Source organism: Glycine soja, chromosome 7 (assembly GCF_004193775.1).
Source record: "Glycine soja cultivar W05 chromosome 7, ASM419377v2, whole genome shotgun sequence".
In the NCBI taxonomy this organism is placed as follows: domain Eukaryota; kingdom Viridiplantae; phylum Streptophyta; class Magnoliopsida; order Fabales; family Fabaceae; genus Glycine; species Glycine soja.
In genome coordinates, this window is record NC_041008.1 from 450226 (window position 1) to 470427 (window position 20202).

Sequence of the window (20202 nt, forward strand, 5' to 3'; positions counted from 1 at the left end):
TATTTAACTATCAAAATATTTTAATATTTATTTATTAATTTATAATTTATCTATTAATAATTCATTGTATGTAACATAATTAGGATAATGTTTATTTTTTAGATTAAGTAATAATATATATTTTTTGGTAACCATCATAAGTTTGAGACCTCGAGATATTCCCCCACAACAATTAATTATGAATCTTAATAATATTTTTATTTATAGAAGGGCAAATATTACCTTTTTTCTCTCATATTTTTTATCTTGAATGTGTTGTTCAAATTTAAATATACAATTTAAGTAAATCATTGAAATATTTGGTATTTTTGTCTACCTCTAAATGTTTGTTATCTATATTTTTCTATCATTATTTTGTTAAAATTGTTAGACTGATTTGCATGCCAAATAATTTATTAAACTGGGAAAAGGTTTTCATTTAAAAAAACTAATACACATATTTATTTAAGCACGTATATTTTTTTAAAAAATACTTAGTAATATTTGGAATCAGTTTCTTCATGTCTTCATATATAAAAAGTAGTATTTTAATTAGGTTTAAATATAATTTTAATTCTTTTATTTTGTTTAATCTGCAATCTTGGTTCTTACATTTTGTTTTAAAAAAAATCATAATTTTAATTCCTATATTTCAAAATAAAAACATTTAATTATTTTATTTTAAAATTTATAATTTTGATTCTATTATTTTTAAAAAATATGTAATTTTATTTCAATTTTCAATTTTATCTATTTTTTATTTCTTATATTATAATTAATTAAATAATTTTTAATGATATCTTAAAAAATATATAAGATTTATGATTTAATTAGATAAAAATAAAAGAAATAAAATATAGGTAAAATTAAAAATTGAATTAAAATTTTAAATTTTATAAAATAAAATAATTAAATATGTATATTTTAAAATTTATGAATGAAAATGTTGGATTGAATAATATAGAAGGGTAAAATTGCATTTAAGGGTTTCAACAGATGTTTCTAGAAACAGATGAGTGAGGTAGGAGCGGGACCCATCTATCTATCTATGTAGCAGTTAGCAGTGTTTCTTTGGAATCCAAAATTCCAGAGCTTTTCCGGGGATACGAGAATACAAACTACAATCTTCCCTTCACCCTCTCAGATCTAACTCATCCACCCATTCGGTTCGGTTTCCACTCCTCACCTGTTATTCAATCAAATTCATTTCTTCTTATTAGTTCATGTGCTAGCTGCTTTTCTTTTTAAATTTTCAGATTTGTTTTTTCCTGTTTTGTACGGAATTTCGATCGACCAAGATGAGCGTGGTTGGTTTCGATTTCGGTAACGAGAGTTGCGTTGTTGCGGTTGCGAGGCAGAGAGGGATTGACGTTGTGCTCAATGATGAGTCCAAGCGTGAAACGCCCGCCATTGTGTGCTTCGGTGACAAGCAACGCTTCATTGGCACTGCCGGTGCTGCCTCCACTATGATGAACCCTAAGAATTCAATCTCACAGATTAAGAGACTCATTGGTAGGAAATTCGCTGATCCCGAATTGCAGCGGGATCTTAAGTCATTGCCGTTTCTCGTCACTGAGGGGAGTGATGGGTACCCGTTGATTCATGCGCGATACATGGGTGAGGCCAAGACATTTACGCCTACCCAAGTGTTTGGAATGATGCTGTCGAATCTTAAGGAAATTGCGGAGAAGAATCTCACTACGGCAGTTGTTGATTGTTGCATTGGAATCCCGGTTTATTTCACTGATCTGCAGAGAAGGGCGGTGTTGGATGCGGCCACAATTGCTGGTCTGCACCCGCTTCGGTTGATTCACGAAATGACTGCCACTGCCTTGGCCTATGGGATTTATAAAACGGACCTTCCGGAAAATGATCAGCTGAATGTTGCGTTTGTTGATGTTGGACATGCTAGCTTGCAAGTATGCATTGCTGGATTCAAGAAGGGGCAGCTGAAAGTGTTGGCTCATTCGTATGATAGGTCTTTCGGCGGTAGGGATTTTGATGAGGTTTTGTTCCATCACTTTGCTGAGAAGTTTAAGGACGAGTACAAGATTGATGTTTTTCAAAATGCCAGGGCTTGCATAAGGCTCAGGGCTGCCTGTGAGAAGATCAAGAAGATGCTTAGTGCAAATCCTGAGGCACCTCTCAACATTGAGTGCTTGATGGATGAGAAGGATGTCCGGGGCTTCATCAAGCGAGATGAATTTGAGCAACTAAGTCTTCCAATTTTGGAACGTGTGAAGGGGCCTCTGGAGAAGGCACTTGCTGAAGCAGGTCTTACCGTCGAAAATGTGCACACGGTTGAGGTGGTTGGTTCAGGTTCTCGTGTGCCGGCCATTAACAAAATATTGACAGAGTTTTTCAAAAAGGAGCCTAGGCGGACAATGAATGCTAGTGAGTGTGTTGCTAGGGGATGTGCGTTGGAATGTGCAATTCTTAGTCCAACGTTCAAAGTACGAGAATTTCAGGTAAAGTTTTTTGCGTTGGATTGTTCTCTATTTCATTTCAATTCACAAGGACCCTCATATGCCACTGTTGGTTTTGTAGGCCTGTTTGCTTATTGTCTTTTGTACTTGTTGTAAACCGTACAGACCTTTAGGAATTACTGTATGATTTATGAATCTTAGCATGATTGGTGCTATTTTAATTACATATCTGTGGTATCTACTTGTGTTTAGGCCTTTAGGAGTTTCATGCATCAGTTTCTTCTGTGCTTTTTTACATATTTGTGAATTGTCCATATGCTAAGCTTTGCATGCGGTATGATGTTGCTATTTTTTTTCCCTTTTCATAATGTAAAGGTCAACGAAAGCCTTCCTTTCTCGATTTCTCTTTCATGGAAAAGTTCTGGTCCAGATGCACAGGACAATGGACCAGAAAATCAGCAGAGTTCCCTTGTTTTTCCCAAGGGTAATCCCATACCAAGTATCAAGGCACTGACATTCTACAGGTCAGGAACATTCTCTGTTGATGTACAATTTGGTGATGTGAGTGGGCTGCAAACACCTGCTAAGATCAGCACCTATACTGTAAGCCAGTTTCCAACTTGTTTCATTCTTTGTTACATTGTTTTTTTGGCAGTGCTGTGACTCTTTTGAGTGTAATCAGATTGGTCCTTTCCAAACTACAAATGGTGAAAAGGCAAAAGTTAAAGTGAAAGTTCGTCTGAATCTGCATGGAATTGTATCCCTTGAGTCTGCAACGGTAAGTTTTTTCTGTCTTTTTGGTACCCCTTCCCTCACCTACTATAACCAATTAACCACCCTTGTGAACTTATGATAGTATACAGAGCATATGTTCCTGCGATCTAACAACTTCTAGTTGTTTTCTTTAGCTCCTGGAAGAGGAAGAAGTTGATGTTCCAGTTAGCAAAGAAGCAGCAGGGGAAAATACTAAGATGGACATCGATGAAGTCCCAGCTGAGGCCGCTGCACCTCCTTCCTCCAATGACACTGGTGCTAATATGGAAAATGGAAAGGCTAGTATTGATGCCTCTGGGGTTGAAGATGGCATCCCTGAGAGTGGAGGTAAGCCTTTGCAAACAGATACTGATACCAAGGTAAGTACTGTTGAAAAAATATTCATGCATATGCTCGAAATGTCTTTTTCATTTTTTATGCCACTGTTGATTTTTTTAGCAATATCTTTGTTATTTATTTCAAACATGCTATTTTTTCTTCTTCTGATTTTATGGTGTTATGGTAAGTTAGACGATGGTACTATAGTTTAAGTTGTTTAAACAAATATTTTAGGCCACTGTTGATTTTTTTAGCAATATCTTTGTTATTTATTTCAAGCATGCTATTTTTTCTTCTGGTTTTATGTTGTTATGATAAGTTAGATGATGGTACTATAGTTTACGTTGTTTAAACAAATTGAAAACCAGTTTTCAGAAGAATTTCACAAATATTACAGTGTTGTTGAGTTTTAATGTGGCACTAATGTGTGTTTGCATCATCCTGTTGTTGATTTAATTTGCTAGATTTCCTGCTTCAGATTAAATGCAAGTTCTAGGGCTTGTTGACTTGAGAAAATGTTTTCTATTTTTGTTTCTTGTTTTTACTTTTAATTAAAAAATTATAACACATTGTTTTCATTTTGTTTTGTTTTTAAGGATTTGTATAAATAGTGAAAACATTTTTTTTAATTTACAAATCTTTGAAAACTGGAAACAAAGTGAAGACATGCCTTTTTTGTCATGATTTCTAAAAAACGAGAGATCAAAATATATATTTTTCTCTTACTAAAAAGACCTCATGTCTTCCATGAATGCACTGTCAGTCAGTACAATGATGTATACATATTATGTACTCTTCCTGTTGCTTTTTTCTGCTTCAGTTAGAGTTGTTCAACATGGTTAAGTGATATTTTGTAATTTGGTTGACTGGATTCTTAATGTTGTAGGTTCAGGCTCCAAAGAAAAAGGTTAAGAAAACAAACATTCCTGTAGTAGAGTTAATTTATGGAGCAATGGTGCCTGTGGATGTCCAGAAAGCACTAGAGAAGGAGTTTGAAATGGCTTTGCAAGATCGTGTGATGGAAGAAACAAAAGACAAGAAAAACGCAGTTGAGGCTTATGTTTATGACATGAGAAACAAGGTGGGCGCTATCTTTCTTGTTCTCTTACCCAGGGTCTAACATCACATACAAATGCCTGTCATATAATAATTGTTGATTTTTTTTCCTGTTATCATTTCAGCTTAATGACAAATACCAAGAGTTTGTCACTGCTTCAGAGAGAGATGATTTTACTGCTAAACTTCAGGAAGTGGAAGATTGGCTTTATGGTGAGGGTGAAGATGAAACTAAAGGTGTATATACTGCCAAGCTTGAGGAACTCAAAAAGGTATGAAGTTTTGTAGAATCCTAGCTCCCATTCCTCAGTCAAGCTGTAATATTGTACAAAGAAAAGGGATCAGAGTTCCTCTTGTTTTTTATGCACAAACATAAATGGTTTGAGGTATTTCCATGCTAGTCTTAACATAGGCATTCTTAATAGATATTTATTTTTGTGATTGCAGCATGGTGATCCAATTGATGAGCGTTACAAAGAATTCATGGAGAGGGGTACTATAATCGAACAGTTTGTCTATTGTATAAATAGTTACAGACAAGTTGCAATGTCGAATGATCCCAGATTTGAGCACATTGACATTAACGAGAAACAGAAGGTAATTGCATGTCAATTTTCTTTCCCTTGTTTCTGTGAGTGGTTGTGAATAAATCTGAAACCATTTATCTTTCCATATGTTTCTAGGTCATAAATGAATGTGTTGAAGCTGAAAAGTGGTTTAATGAGAAGCAGCAGCAGCAGAACTCACTTCCAAAATATGCCAACCCTGTACTCTTGTCAGCTGAAATAAGAAAGAAAGCTGAAGCTGTCGATAGGTATCTGTTTAAATTCTTGCTGTGGATAGGTAGTTTTTGGATTATTAGACATCATTTGGCTTAAGTATATGTTTAGTCTGTATGTATATATGTCTGATGCATTTGGTGTTAGTCATTTTTACATATTTTTTAATTGGTTTTGGTTCTCGTAATTTTTTTTAAAATAGTTCTTATTTATGATGTCACATCAGTAATTATTTATAGGTGACATAAGATGACATAGATAGCTAAGTAGTGAAGAACTATTTAAAAATTTATAAAATTTGTGAGGACCAAAATCAGTAATTTTTTTAAGGACTAAAATAAAGTTATATTTACAGAATTAAAAACACATTTTATCTTAGACTTTGTTGGTTGTCCTTTACTGTTGCATTGCTTAATGTATTCTTATAAACCAGTCAACTTTTTAAGAATATCTTTAATTCTCTTCATTATTTCTTTTTCCTGTTATTTTCATCTATGGTTTTCTGTTTAAAAAATACATATATTTTGAATAGGTTCTGCAAGCCGATTATGGCAACACCAAGGCCAACCAAGGCGACTACTCCACCAGGACCAGCAACACATCCATCTTCTCAGAGTGATGAACAGCAGCAGCAGCAGCAACCTCCTCAGGGGGATGCTGATGCCAACAGTAATGAGAATGGTGGGAATAGCAGTAGTCAGGCTGCACCAGCGTCTACTGAACCAATGGAAACTGATAAGTCTGAGAAAACAGCCTCTGCCTAATTTTTTGTTGTTGGTTTGCTCTCAAGTCTCTACTATCTGTATAAGCATTTGAGTATGAATTGGGCCCAGGAAAAGAGAATTTTGGTGGGTTGATAGTGAGTGTGGCTCCTTGGATGATTGGTGTAAGTAGAACCCTCTCGGTTGGTTGGTTGGTAACGTAAGTTTTAATTAATATTATGGTGGTTCTTTGGAATCCGGATTTTTTTCACAAAGAATTTTGAAGAAAAAACGACAATGTGGTTGGAATTGGCCAGAAGAGTTACTTTCTCTAGGTTTATATATAGATTAGTTATATAAGATTGTTAGACGATGGATGAATTGTAATGCTCGTTTCCCGTTTAATATTTGCGTTTATTTTACGTGGCATTATAACCCTTGCTATACCATTATTGGTTTCATGTTCGAGACAAGACAGTCCTGAAACGGTTCGACGATCAACTAAGTAATATAACCGGTTTGATCTGGTTGTTAGATTGGAAACGTTATAGAAGTGTGACTCGGTCAGTTTTTTTAGTGAACTGGTGGTCTAGTTGGCCAAATCAGTTTTAGTGAATCGTTGATCTGGAAGGTTTTCGAGTGAAGCAGACTTTGTGATTTTTAAAAGTATTTTTCATAAATTTTTATGAAATTTATAGATTATGATTTTTTTTAATAGATTTTTAATGTAGATCAATTCATGTGGCTTGACTAGTTATTTACTGAACTTACGGATTCAATGTGTACTTTTGATAAGGTTATATCGAGTTGAGTTCTGTTAATTTTGATTAATTTCATTCTAAGACTAAGTTTGGAAGTAAATTCACTCATGTAATTTCCAAAAAAAAAAAGAAGTCGATTCACTCATGTAGCATTATTTAAGTTCACAATGTAAAGGGAGAGAAAAAAAACCGACCACAGTGGGAGTCGAACCCACGACCTTTTGATCCGAAGTCAAACGCGCTAATCCACTGCGCTATGCGGTCTCTTACGAGAGCAACTATATTAAACTTTTATTTACCCAATGAAGCAATGTAGAAATCAGTCCTCTTGCTAAAAGGAAAAATAAAATAAAATTGACATCACCTCTGGCCCATAAGAATCTGACTTGAATTCAGTTTTTTTTGTTTTGTTTTATTGTCAATGCACACATTATTTATTTATATACTTATGTGATTAATTCAACAGTTAAGGATGAAAAGAAAAATGTTATAAACATATGATTTTTTTAAATACAAGTAGGAAAAGAAACATACAATTTAACACACATTTGATTGTTTGTTAAAACTTATTCAAAATTATAATTTTTGTGAATTTATATTTATATTTAATAAATTTTACTCATATTTTTTAATATTTAATAAAATTTAATTAATAAAAAAAATATTAGAAAATCTATTGCTAGTTAGAAATTAGAATGACCATTAAGGAAAGTTATTACTAAAATAATAATTTACTTATCGACGAGTAAAATTCATTTAAAATTATTGTATGTTTAGATGAACTTCACAAGATTAATTTTAAATAAATTTAATTTTATAAAATTGATTGTGAAATGATATAATTTATATTTGAATGTTTTTATAATAAAATTTAATATAAAAATTTGGATTTGAAATAAAAATTACTTTAATTTAGAATTAATTTTAGACTTAAAATAAAAAATTATAAAAGTACATCCAAAATTATTTCTGGATTCAAAATTAATTTTCCAAGGTGATTCAGGCACATGGTTCATTTTCATTTTCACGACTGAAAATTTAAAAATTAATTTATTAAATATAAAAAAGAAGAAAAAGGTAATTTAGCATCAGACGACGCCAAAGATATGAAAACGACTAATTAGAAAACTAAACGACACTTCCCAGTTTCAACTTCATGCCTCAGTGAATTTCTCTGCAATTTTGCTCCCAAAAATTTCATCTCTCGCCATTGCCGTAGGAGAGCACTTCAATTTTCTCTCCAATAAGACAATTCGTTCTTTCCCTTCTCAATTTCCGGCGAGTTCTCCCAATCTGTAATTTGCCCCCACTCTCTCTATTCATCTTACTGTTACCAGAAAGTTGGAATATCCTCCCTCTTCAATTTCTCGTAAGATTCATCGATCACGAACTTATATTGATTTCGCTATTCTTACACTGATCTTATTTTTCAGTCGATTTTGTTCTGCAACATTTATCGCTTCCAGAATCCAGATCTGGATGGACATGAACCATCGTTTGCATTTGGGGCAACCTTGATTTGGGTTTTGAAGTGCTTTATGGAAACTGGGGTCTCTAAATTTTTAAATTTTTGTCTAATGACGAGTGGCGTGCCTAGATTTGAGTAACTGGGTCGCTGCTACAGTTGTGGAAGTTTGAGAATTGGGCTTCGATTTGTTTGAGGAAGTTTGTCGGGTCGGCGTCATGTTCTATGGTTCGGTGGTATGGGACCCTTGGCTTATTGTTGCTCAGATTGTGTGTCTTCAATGTTTGTACTATATCACCCTGGGGTTGTTCTTGTCGATACTTGTTGGCACACGTGTGTCTCGGTTGAGTCTCGTGTATTTCTTTGACTATGTTGCGATTACTACCTCTACCGTTACTGGTTGGTGTGTTATTGCTTCGTTTCTGCTCAGCTCAGTTGCAGGGTAATTGTTCTGTTCCACCTTAAACATCATGCTTGAATTTGTTATTGGGTAGCCTATAATTGATTGCTGATTTGTGATTGTGCCTCCACTCTTCAATAGTATATCGTAGTTTTTAACTTGAAAGGTTAGGTTCATTTTTTAAATCGTCATTGCTTCTTTGAAGTTGTTGTATGAACCTTTAGCATTTTTTTTAAAACTACTGTCATGTATTTAGCATCTTTCCACTTTCTTACTTTTCCATTTTTTTGTTTGGTTTAGCAGTGTTATGCCTACAAGCTTATAAATGAATGTTAATTCTTTAATCTGTTTGTTCTCTTTGTGTTGGACTGGTTGTGCTGTGTTATAGTGTGGGAAAAGAAACAAAAAGTTAAGCTTTGAACCTTTGACATAGATGTGCCTTGAATCCAGAAATTTTAATTGTCTCTTTCATCCAGTGCGATTGGAATGTTAAAAGAAATGAGATTTGATTTATAAATTAGATCTTATGTTTGGAATGCTACAAAATAGGAAATGTTTAGTGTTTTTTTAAATCCAGTGGATTTAACGGTTTAGATTTAGAAATTCTGTGTTTGTTCTGTGATTATTTTTTGTGGGAGGAATGAACTAAAGGATGCATTCTTAGCTGTTGGGTTATGGATTTAATGTATTGTTGGCTGAAATTATTGAGTAGCTTTACATTGTACTTACACCACTATTATTTTTATGCAGGGCGGTATATGTGTTTTGTTTGATTGAAAGATCAAAGAAGTGCTTGGATTTTTCAGCCACAGTCTACATTGTCCATCTTTTTATATGCATTGTGTATGGGGGTTGGCCCTCATCTATAACATGGTGGATTGTGAATGGTACTGGAATTGCAGTGATGGCTTTGCTCGGTGAACGTCTGTGCATGAAGCGTGAACTCCAGGAGATATCATTGACACGATTTCGGTCAAGTAAGAACTTCCTCCTTGATGGATGTTTAGCGGCTAATTGGACATGTGCTGTTTAAAGATTTGTTGGTCTGCATTATATTTTTATATGCTGTGCTATATCTGTCTTCTATTCTGTGTTTAATTATTTTCAGAAACCTGAATATATGTTCAGGCTGTCAAACTTAATTTATATTAGGCAATCATTTAAATTCTATATGTATATTCTGTTGGCTGTTCATTTCTTTCTTGTTTTTCTTGCCTTTTCCCCTTTGGAATATTTATGCTCAGAAGGCCAAGCATCAATTTTTAAATTGTCATTTCAGTTTGCATATCATGTTAAGTTTTATATTATTTTCTTTGCTGGTACTAGAGCTTGGACACCTAGGGTGAGCAGCAGGGTTTGAGTATGCTCCCCATCTCCTGAAAACCAATAGGAGTTGGGTCTAGTGTAAGAGGCTAGTGTACTACATTTAGTTGACAAGGTATGCTTCCTATGGAAGATGCTTGTGGGAAACCCAGCCATCTAGCTGTCCCTGTTCTCTGAACCAGCTTTTCTCCTGCCATGGTCAGCAGCAAATAGTGGTGGCGGCGAGAAGCAAAGGAAGCAAAATCCAATTTGCGATGCCAATCCAAAATCTGAAAAGCACAAATAGAAAAAACCACAGCTTTAACTAAAATCTAAGCTGAAAATCACAACAGCAAATGGGCATTGAGCAAATTTACACATTTAACTCTCAACAAATAATAATTATAATAATGAATGGTTCAAGGGAATTTTCTCACCAAAATTGATTGATATGGGTGGAGAAAGATGGGGTTGAACGTGAGTTAGAGGGTAAAGAAAGAAGTCTGATTTGTGGGTTCCATTGTGGAGGGGGAATCACTGCAAAAGTTTTCATCCTATTAGGGGAGGTAGGCTACATGGGTCACACGATGCCGTTTGGTTAAAGAGGAGCTCATATCTTTTAATATTTAATAAATTAAGGGCTATCTTATAATAACAAACAATAAATTTATTAAATACAAGAGCAATTTTTAATATCTTAAAAATTTGAAGATAAATTCTAAATCTATTAAAATTTACTTATTTACATATTTTGCTAGGAGTAACCATACTCAAGTTGTAGGTTGGAGTATGGGAGACAATCCTATTGCAAACTGTAAAACTTGCAGTCATTCTGTGTAAACACCACTCGGTAACTAAGAATTTTCATTATGTGGACACCAGCAAAAAGACTAGCACTATATTGCCTATCTTTCTGCGTTTTTTATTTTTTGTGTAAATCATTGAATTTAATTTCTTTTTGACAGTTTAATATGGTTAATTTGATGTAGGAGTCTGAAAACGAGTAGTGGGTGATTTGGGGAGCAATTGAAAGGCAAAATAGTCTAACAGAATATGTACATCAAATGGGGGTATTCCCTTTGTTATTGTTATAGATTATAGATTATCGATAATGATGTGTTGGAGAGCATTCTGTTTTATATACTGCCAAATGTTAGATGACTAGTCTGTGGTTTAATACTCTCGAGTTCCTTGCAGATGTTTGATTGGTAGAAGGTACTTTTGAATACAAGAAACAAGTGCTGCAGGATGGCAACTACTTTTGCTTCTATATATTGGATGATCATGATCTTCAAGATGAAGCCCACGAAGTGAATAGTTCTATTCTGCCATTGAAAGACCTGCATTTATTTTCTATTCTTTAGTTGGAATAGAATTGAAACATATATAACCAGACGAGACTAAGTATATAATTTTACAGGAATTTCCGGAAGTCTTATTGTAATTTTATTCTTTTTACCCTTTTGTGAGTTTTCGGATCTGTTTACAATCTCATATGTTACCTCTTTCTATCCCATTACTTTTAATGAGGTTGTTATATCAGGTAGCAGAATGAACCTCTTAGTCAGATTTGTTTTGTTAATTTCTTTATTGATTGATAAATTTGCACAACATCTTGTGGTTGATCTTCCTATATATAGCTTAATTGTTAATTTGCATTCTGTGTTTTCTTGTTGATAATCGAACTTGTTAAAAGTCCTGTTTATGAAAAAAAAAAAAAAGTGCATCATAACATGGTTCACTTCGATAAATATCTGGATTGCCTTTTTCTTTTACGTGATTGATGGAGTTCAGATGCATCAAAATCTTGTACTCTGATGATAATATTTCTTCCTTTCTACGTTAAAGGAATGAGATTTAAACCGGATTTTATTCATCTCTTGTCATGGTAATGAAGCTTGTGTAAGTAAAAGCTACATGACGAATTACTTAATTTACACGTATTTATCGGAAGCTCTGCTCCGCTAACGATCGCTTTCTCCTTTGTTAGTGGTCTTTTTTTTTTTTCAAATTGGAAAAACATAATATTTGTATTGAAGGAAAAAGGAAAAAAAGAATATAGTCACATCAGAAAAAATGGAGAAGACTGGAACGCTCGTCTTTGATTCTTCTTTGCTATTAAAATATCTATTTATATTTATCAATGTTCACAGAATAAAGTCATCCCAATATTCTTTGCTTGGATGCTCTTTCCCTCTTACAAAAACCAAAAATGGACAAAAGTAACTGAATACATTAAAGTTACATCATGGGATAAGAAACGCTCTACTGAAAGAATAAATGCCTTGTTTGTCAAGGTTTCTACCAAAACATAGACCGTCTCAGAGAGGTAAAAAACTTCTCATTTTAAGAGTTTTCTCCAAGAAGTTAGAAGCCGTCATCTTTTTCCTTTTTGTTTTAGAATTTTTTATTTATGGAAATCAAGGCTGAGCTTTCCAAGAAGATGAAATGTCAGCCACAGCTTCTCCTACTGAGAGATAGACTCCTTTCAACCCAAAGGAATCCAAAATATTTGACTGATGCAACTTTTCCATCACATTTCCAACAGGATTTGTCAACACAAGCTGCACCAATCAATTGTGAATATAAAGATTAGAAATAAAAGTGAGGGCAAGTCTTAATGCCTGATGAAATGTTACAATTAGTATATATACCTGAAGTGATCTTTTTTCCAGCACCTTTCTGAGTTCACATAGAGTATCAATTCCACTTGTGTCTATGGCAGTAACAGCTGGGGAAAGAAAAAAAGAAACTATTTTTTTCAGTCAAAAGCATCTCAAAACTTGGATAACAAAACTTTAAGTCAGATGAAATACATACCTGTCATGTCCAAAATTATGCACTTCAAAGTACTCTCATTGTTTGCTTTTACTCGCTCTTCCTCTTCTCGAACCCATCTCAGTATCCTATAGCGGGAAAAGCTCTCAAGTGGTTGGAATCTCACAATCACTCAAAATGCTTCTAAAAAATATTTGAAATGTACTAAACATTCACAAATCACCAATCTACAAGTCGCTTTATCTAACCTTTCTTGTAGGTACGTTGAATTAGCAAAGTAGATGGGAGACTCAACAGCCAAAATGATAAATGAAGGGATCCTCAAAGCTTCTCTATATTGGTTTAGGTTGTGGAATATTGGCGTCCCTGGTATATTCCCCAAAACCAGTGTGTTTGGCCTAGAGACATGAAGCAAGATCTTGAAGACTGATATTGCCACCTGAAGATTTTGGCGAAGTCAGTAATATTAAACACATAGTATTAGCATACAATGAATTTTAGGTTTCTAATAACAGGAAACAGATTAAGGAATTCCTATCTTACCGCTATTCCAAGGCCTAAAGGCACTGAAATGAACAGAACACCGAAAAAGGAGCACAAGCAGGCCAAGAAATCAAGCTTGTCAACCTTCCACAATTTATATGCAGCTTGATAATCTATTAGCCCTGAAACAGCAGTGATGATAATGGCTGCTAAGACTACATTCGGTGTGTAATAGAACAGTGGCATCAGAAACAAAAGGGTCACAAGAACTGCTGATGCCATGATTATATTTGAGACCGCAGTCTGTGCCCCGGCATTGTAGTTAACAGCTGATCGAGAAAAGGATCCTGCAAGTTTATTTTAATGTTAGAGTGAATATTTTCTCAAAACTTGCATTTCTTCAATAACTTAACTAACCACTAGTCACATGGTCAAATGAGGGAAGAGTCATTGCCTGTTGTGACATAGCATGAAGAACAAGAGCCAGCTATGTTCATAAGACCAATGGCCATCATTTCTTTGTTTCCATCCACCTGGTAATTCTTAAGTGCAGCAAATGTTCTTCCTACTGCGATTCCTTCCTGAAACAGAAGAAAGTAGCAGTTGAGTTATATGATATATTGTAGTATTTGTGTGTGCATGCGTGCATTTATGCTAAGTCTAAGGAGGAGACCATGTTATTTACAACGTGTAATTTTAGTAAAATCTTCCGTAACCAATTATGTTTCTCGAATTGGGAAAACTTACAGTCAGAGACAAGATCCCAGTGACAAGTCCTGTTTTAATAGCAAGAGCCAAATAAGGACCATTGAAGTATAACATGTTTGATGATGGTGGATTAAGTCCCTTTGGCAATCCACCAATCTGACGGAGAAAAAGATAACAGTTATTAGGAAGAAAAGTTATATTGAGCATCTCTTATGTATTTTAAAAACCAGAAAAGGGTACGGTTTCTTACAATAGCAATTTTATGTGTCTTATTTCTCAGAATAAATACGAAAATGGTTGACAGAATAACTGATGTCAATGGGGCAGCTGCTGAAACCCAGAATAATTTTGGCTTCTTCAGGCTCTGTTGCAATCATTAAGAATTTTCAGATCTTAAGAAGCAGATGAATTGTCTTAGGACAAGGAGCAGTCGTCTATGTATTTGTGTATTCAAGATATAGAATCTTACAATGTGCCTTGTTGTCAACAGGAATAGTAGGAAACTGAATCCCAACAAAAGGTTTTGCCATGACCACTGCACAAGTTGCTCAAAATATTTAGTGACCATATACATAATTACACTCACATTTGTATAACTAGGACAATACGAAATATGCATCTTCGTTTAAAAGTGACCCTTAATTGCCTAGCCATTCCATGTTTTTCATTCATGACATAATTAGAAGGAAGAAAAGTTATTTTTTTAATAACTAGTTGGAATCTAATCCCTTAATATAAAAGTCAAAGAGAATATCTACAAATAGCTGCTGGTCTTCAATTAGCAATCTCAATGATAGTGTTAATTCTTATTTCTTAAAACAGAATAATTGCTATCAAAATGTTTTGCGGTGGGGAATATTTTTTGTTTTATTTTTAAAGTAGCTTTACTCTTCCGACCATTTTGAAATATATGCAAAACAGTAACCATAAAACACATCTAAAAGAATTGTGGCCGTCCTTTAAAAAATATAAATTATTTTCTAAATATTTAACATATATTTTTACAAAATAGGAGTAAAACTAGAATAAGTTATCAAAATCAAATTATACCTCGTCTCTTTGCTTGAAAACAGAAATCAGTACAGGTGTTATTTGCATCTTGTTGGTGAAATGAACTATTCCAAGCAACCCTTTCAGCTGTTGCAGTGACACAATAATCGCTGCACCAGCCATAAAACCCACCAGTGTTGCCTTTGAGAGAAAATCAATTACAAAGCCTAACCTGTATGGATCATCAAAGGCTATTATCAATCATAAAATATTACTTACTAAACACCAATCAATGTAGTGTACAGTCTTCAAGTTGAAGTATTTAAACTTAGTTGAAAAAAATCCGTAATAAAAAATAAAAACCAGGGGTGTATGATTTAATACCTTAATATACCCAGAGAAGATTGGAACAAACCGGCAAAGAAAGTGGCAGTGAAGGCCATTTTAAGATAGAGAATTGGATCTTGACTATAAGAAACGGTCTCGCTTAACATTGATCCCATGACCAAAGATGCAATTGAAACTGGACCAACACCAAGATGTCTAGAACTTCCAAGCAGGGAATATATCAACGGGGGCACAAAACTGGAATCTGCACAATATTCACACCACTTAGAAACGTTACTTCACATAATTGATCACAACAACTCAATACCGTGCACAAACAAAGGGAACTAACATAATCCAAGAATAGGTGGCAAGTTTGCAAGCTTAGCATAGCTGATTCCCTGCATAAAAAACACTCAAAGTTTATACGTACTTCTATGAAACATGCACGTGAGGGGTGTTAAGGAGAAATTATTACATCATCAAGGACCATTAATTATGTATTGATGATCTTAGCCAATCTTAAAATGACATGTTTTAAAACCACAACATGTCCATGGTTTCGACCAAAGTTTCTTATATATGAAAAAGATTTAATAAAACTCAACCTGAGGAATGGCGAGGCTAGCGATGGTGAGACCAGAGATGATGTCAGAGCGGAGAAGGGAAAGGTTGTAGAGAGGGGCCCATTGGAAAATGGGGAAAAAGTATTGAAGTGCAAGGAGGAGCTTGATGAGGCATGTTTGGTTCTTGAACCTGTGGAGTGGATCATCTGGGAAGAAGATCTCAGAGAGTCTGTGTCTGAGTTTCTGCAAGGTGGTGCGTTCTGGTGGCAAACGAACCTTGTGGATTTCTAAGGGTGGCATTTGTATCTCGGCTTGGATCTTCATGCTGTTGGAGTAAGAGTTCACACCCATTGCTCGCTTTTCTCTTAACAACAAACACAAGCCTGCCTCTCAATTTATAGAGGGAGGGAAACTCGTGCCAAAATGTTGCCGTTATTGGAATATTCCGATTTGTCTTCTCGTTATATTTTTTCTTTCTTTCTATTAAGCCACATCTATTATTTACCAGCGAAAATCATATATACTTTTTTTTTATTAAGTATTTAATGTAGCTATATATTCATTATTTGAGTTTAAAATCACTTATTTACAAAACATGTGATATACATAATAAATAAAAAGAAGATTATATAATCTCCGTCAAAGACAATTATATTTTAAGTAATACTTTTTTTTAGTATTTAATGTCATTATATACTACTAATAATTTAAACTTGTGACAATTATTTAAATATGATAATTCCGTAAAATTTGTGGGTATCAACAATATTATATAAATTATGAAATTATTAAAATTTTAATTATTTACTTTATAAAAATATTAAATGAAAATCAGTTACGTTTTTGGTATTGAAAAATTAATTACATCTTTAAAAATGTAAATGTATTAATGTTTTTTTATTAAATAAATAAAACAAATATTGTAATATTATTTAAAGTTATTCTCAACATAAAAATATTTAAAGTTTTTCCGAAAATGTTTACGTGCTTACATACACAATCGAACAGTTTATTTATTTCTTTAATTTTTAGTCTCTAATGTATTCAATTCTCTTAAACATAGGCCAGTTACCAAGTACTCTATTATCATAAATTCTCTTAAATTTCTTTAATGTTGGATGTAGATGTTTGATTCATTAATCTCATTTTTTTATTGAATATCTTTTTTCTTTAGTCCTTAAAACCTAAGGTTTTTTTAACAGCCTTAAAACCTAAGACTAAATAATGAAATTAATGAACCAAACATCTAAATTCAACATTAAAATAAGAAAAATTTGATCTCCAGCTGCTGGGTCTTTTATGGGTCATTTTAAGATCGTAAATCAATTGAAATATGAAAAATGATATTATTTTAAAAAATATACTCCTAGTTATCAAATTTCAAGTTATGGCCAAGTAATTAAGTATATCATTTTATGTCACTTTACAATTAGTTTAATAACTATTTTTACTAAACACTTTTAACTAATTTAGTTAACCAACTTCTCAATTTCCAGCTAAATATTTTAAACTAGTTCTTATGTTTTTAGCTAACTATTAAACCCGGTTACTTTTTGATTAACTTTTAGATAATTTATCTACTAATTTTATCAAATGTATTCCTAATTTCTTAATCAAAATAATTGCTAACATTTTCCATAAAGCCTTAATTTTAGTTTTTTTTTTGTCATTAGATCAACGCGTATAATTCCTAAAACGTGCTTTCGCAAAAAGAGAATTAGTAATGTTGCATCTTAAGAATATTACTATTAGAATATTTTGTATTTCCTTTGGTTGGCCCAAAGGAACAAGTAACAGTTTCAATTTCGTTAGTCGCTGCATCCTGGCCATATGAATATGAAATTTTAGGCAAAAACGTATAAATTTTAAAATTAATTGTACCATTTTTTCCAGTAACAACATGGGTTTATTTTAAAAATTAGATAAAATTAATTTTAAACTATTAAAATTGATTAAAATATATAAATAAATTTATCTCATACATAAATGTTGCAACAGAAAATGTATTACTACTGTATAGTATAACCAAAAGGACACTTGTTATACATTAACATTTAGCAGTGGAAACCGGTTTCTGTAATTTATAAACCGTGGAAACAAAATATATACTAGAATGAGTCATGAGGAAGTGACACTATATATCAAATGTTAGAGTACCTGGAAATTGGAATATAAAAAATTTAAATGGTCACTCGTCATCACCACCTTCGATGGACTGAAAACAATCAACTTACCCTAAAATATAAAAAAGGTGGTTTAACCATGATTGGAAATTATAAAAAAGCAACGGTGTTAGTGAGTTGGTTGGTGTGATGGCTAAAGTCAACTAGAGAGAAGCAGCTAGCTCGTGGTGTTACTGATTAAGCACTTAAGTTAAGGAGGTAAAAGAAGAGGCAGCAAAGAGAAAGAGACACATGACCAAACAAAGAATATAGAATAGCATAGTCTTTCATTTTTAATGTGATGTATATATTTATTTATGTTTTAGAAATTAATATGTTTTCATGCAAAAAAAAATGATATATGAAAAAAATGTTCGATTAATTTTTTATCCAAATTTAAAACATCAAATTGAATCCTACTACATTTTTTACTTTCTTTCATTATTATTATTATTATTATTATTATTATTATTATTATTATTATTATTATTATACACCTTAAATATTTGCGGACGAGTTAATTAGAAAAACATATCATTATTTATAAAAGCTGAAGTCCAATAATGTAAATTAGAAGATAAAGAAACTAAAGTATTCATCATTATTGACTTCCTGTTATGATTTTTAATTATTTGATTGAATTTTAACTCTTTTCACTTGCATATGCATACTAGCTCTCTAAACAAAAGCAACCTTTTCATATAAGGCCATTTTCAATTAGCACCGTGTAGTAAATCTTTGCTTTATGCCAAAGTATAAACTCCATCTTTGCATTCGTTGCACTTTTTTTTCCCGTCCCCTACCCTTTAGCCAAAATACATCTTTTCTCGTTAATTTGTCCACGTTGTTCTACAAAAAGTACAAGCTGATATTAAAGTATCAACTTCAGATATTATAGCATCAATGTTAATAAACAAAACTAAATTAGTTTGTAAAAAAAAAAAACTAAATTAACTAGGTATAAATAGACACCCCCCACATACTGACCTACATCTTTTCAAGTGTATAATATAATGCCTAGCCTTTCATTTAAAACTTTACCCAATAATAATTAGTAAACAATTTTTTAATCCAATGGAGTGAAAGATGTGGTTGTTACTTGTTACATTCAATTTATTATTGTTCATCAGGGACGCAGTCATCCTAAATTGTATCTATACAATTTCTTTGTACAATAAAATATAAATAAAGAGAAGAGAAATATAAGGAAATGAATATATAAAATAAAACAACTACTATGATAAAGAATAAAGAAAAAATTTTGCTATAAAAAGATACTACTATTTATATAAATAATCATTAATTGTACATGTTTAAGAAATTAACATGTTTGACAATATTCAAGCCTACAAAAACAGGAGTCAAATTAGGTATTGAAGTTTCCCAAAACCAATTTGCACTTCCGACGATTCAACAAATACCATGCCATTTGCTTGCAAATGGCAAAGCAATTCGGCTTTGTAATTGAGGAAGAGACTGAAGTTACCCAAAACCGCTTTGCATTTACAACGGATACCATACCATTTGCCAAATTAAGAAAATTAGTGGGCAATTGGGCTTTATAACTGTTCATCCTTTTTAATCACAAACTCTTCCATGCAACCAAGAACCAACTTCAAAGGTCAATTTTCTTTTGGCTCCCATAATAAGGCAAGTGCGTAAGAAGTGGCCTGGCATACGAATATAGCAACATTATGCATATATTCAAACCAAGAACAAATTCTCCAAATTCTACGGATGTTATTTAAAATTCAAGAGACGGCTACATTATACTCATATCTTTTACATCCCCTACACCCCGTTACTTTTATTATTATTATTATTGGCATTCAGCTCCAATTTATTTGTCATTTAAACAGAATATCACTAAACACATAGATTAATTAGTGTGAGATTATTTTGATTTAATCAAATATTTTGAATTTGAGTCTTAAATATGACTTAATTTTTTTTTTTATCGCTTATAGTGTTCTATGTACTTGTATTTAAATAAAATTATCTCCAATAAAAAATATATATGATTCAGATAAAAAAGAATAAGTAGCATTGTTTTTAAAAGTTGCATATATAATTATTTCTGGTTTTGTTTATACAAAAGTTGAAGTGTATATGGCAGCCAATGCTTGCCTTGTCAAATTGAACTCTCACTGATAATCTTTTTAGCCCCATCTTTTGACCAAATTGGCTAGAACAAATTTAGGCCTACCGTTAAATCGGATATGCTATT

General features: G+C 32.9%; 3 protein-coding genes and 1 non-coding gene across 8 annotated transcripts; 2 read left to right on the plus strand and 2 right to left on the minus strand.

Moving 5' to 3' along the window:
- The first annotated feature begins 1008 nt into the window (after nt 1-1008).
- On the plus strand, nt 1009-6676 carry LOC114417908 (heat shock 70 kDa protein 15-like). Of its 2 annotated transcripts, XM_028382962.1 has the most exons (10): nt 1009-1145; nt 1236-2447; nt 2781-3008; nt 3088-3183; nt 3314-3538; nt 4384-4578; nt 4679-4825; nt 5001-5150; nt 5237-5367; nt 5865-6304. In XM_028382962.1, the coding sequence occupies exons 2-10, from the start codon at nt 1278-1280 to the stop codon at nt 6094-6096; spliced, it is 2574 nt and encodes an 857-aa protein (XP_028238763.1). In that variant the 5' UTR covers nt 1009-1145; nt 1236-1277; the 3' UTR covers nt 6097-6304. The 2 variants fall into 2 exon arrangements, with proteins under 2 accessions (XP_028238763.1, XP_028238764.1); XM_028382963.1 differs by lacking the exon at nt 1009-1145 and having other exon boundaries at nt 1278-2447; nt 5865-6676.
- Nucleotides 6677-6984: 308 nt separating this feature from the next.
- On the minus strand, nt 6985-7058 carry TRNAR-UCG. The gene has a single exon. It is a non-coding gene; the product is annotated as a tRNA-Arg (tRNA).
- An 859-nt stretch (nt 7059-7917) lies between these two features.
- LOC114417910 (protein SYS1 homolog) lies at nt 7918-11594 on the plus strand. 4 transcript variants are annotated; one of them, XR_003667958.1, is made up of 4 exons: nt 7918-8701; nt 9410-9636; nt 10951-11031; nt 11159-11594. XR_003667958.1 is itself a non-coding variant. In XM_028382966.1 (4 exons), the coding sequence occupies exons 2-4, from the start codon at nt 8478-8480 to the stop codon at nt 11164-11166; spliced, it is 459 nt and encodes a 152-aa protein (XP_028238767.1). In that variant the 5' UTR covers nt 7920-8163; nt 8228-8477; the 3' UTR covers nt 11167-11594. The 4 variants fall into 4 exon arrangements, 3 of the variants coding, with proteins under 3 accessions (XP_028238767.1, XP_028238768.1, XP_028238766.1); XM_028382966.1 differs by lacking the exon at nt 10951-11031 and having other exon boundaries at nt 7920-8163; nt 8228-8701; XM_028382967.1 differs by lacking the exon at nt 10951-11031 and having other exon boundaries at nt 7920-8089; nt 8228-8701.
- A 444-nt stretch (nt 11595-12038) lies between these two features.
- Nucleotides 12039-16192, minus strand: LOC114417911 (probable sulfate transporter 3.4). The gene is made up of 13 exons (XM_028382968.1): nt 15856-16192; nt 15600-15648; nt 15305-15512; nt 14981-15152; nt 14400-14465; nt 14181-14294; nt 13970-14086; nt 13677-13803; nt 13283-13569; nt 12988-13178; nt 12782-12867; nt 12616-12692; nt 12039-12525 (listed from the first exon to the last, which is right to left on the minus strand). The coding sequence occupies exons 1-13, from the start codon at nt 16162-16164 to the stop codon at nt 12382-12384; spliced, it is 1947 nt and encodes a 648-aa protein (XP_028238769.1). The 5' UTR covers nt 16165-16192; the 3' UTR covers nt 12039-12381.
- Nucleotides 16193-20202: the final 4010 nt, after the last annotated feature.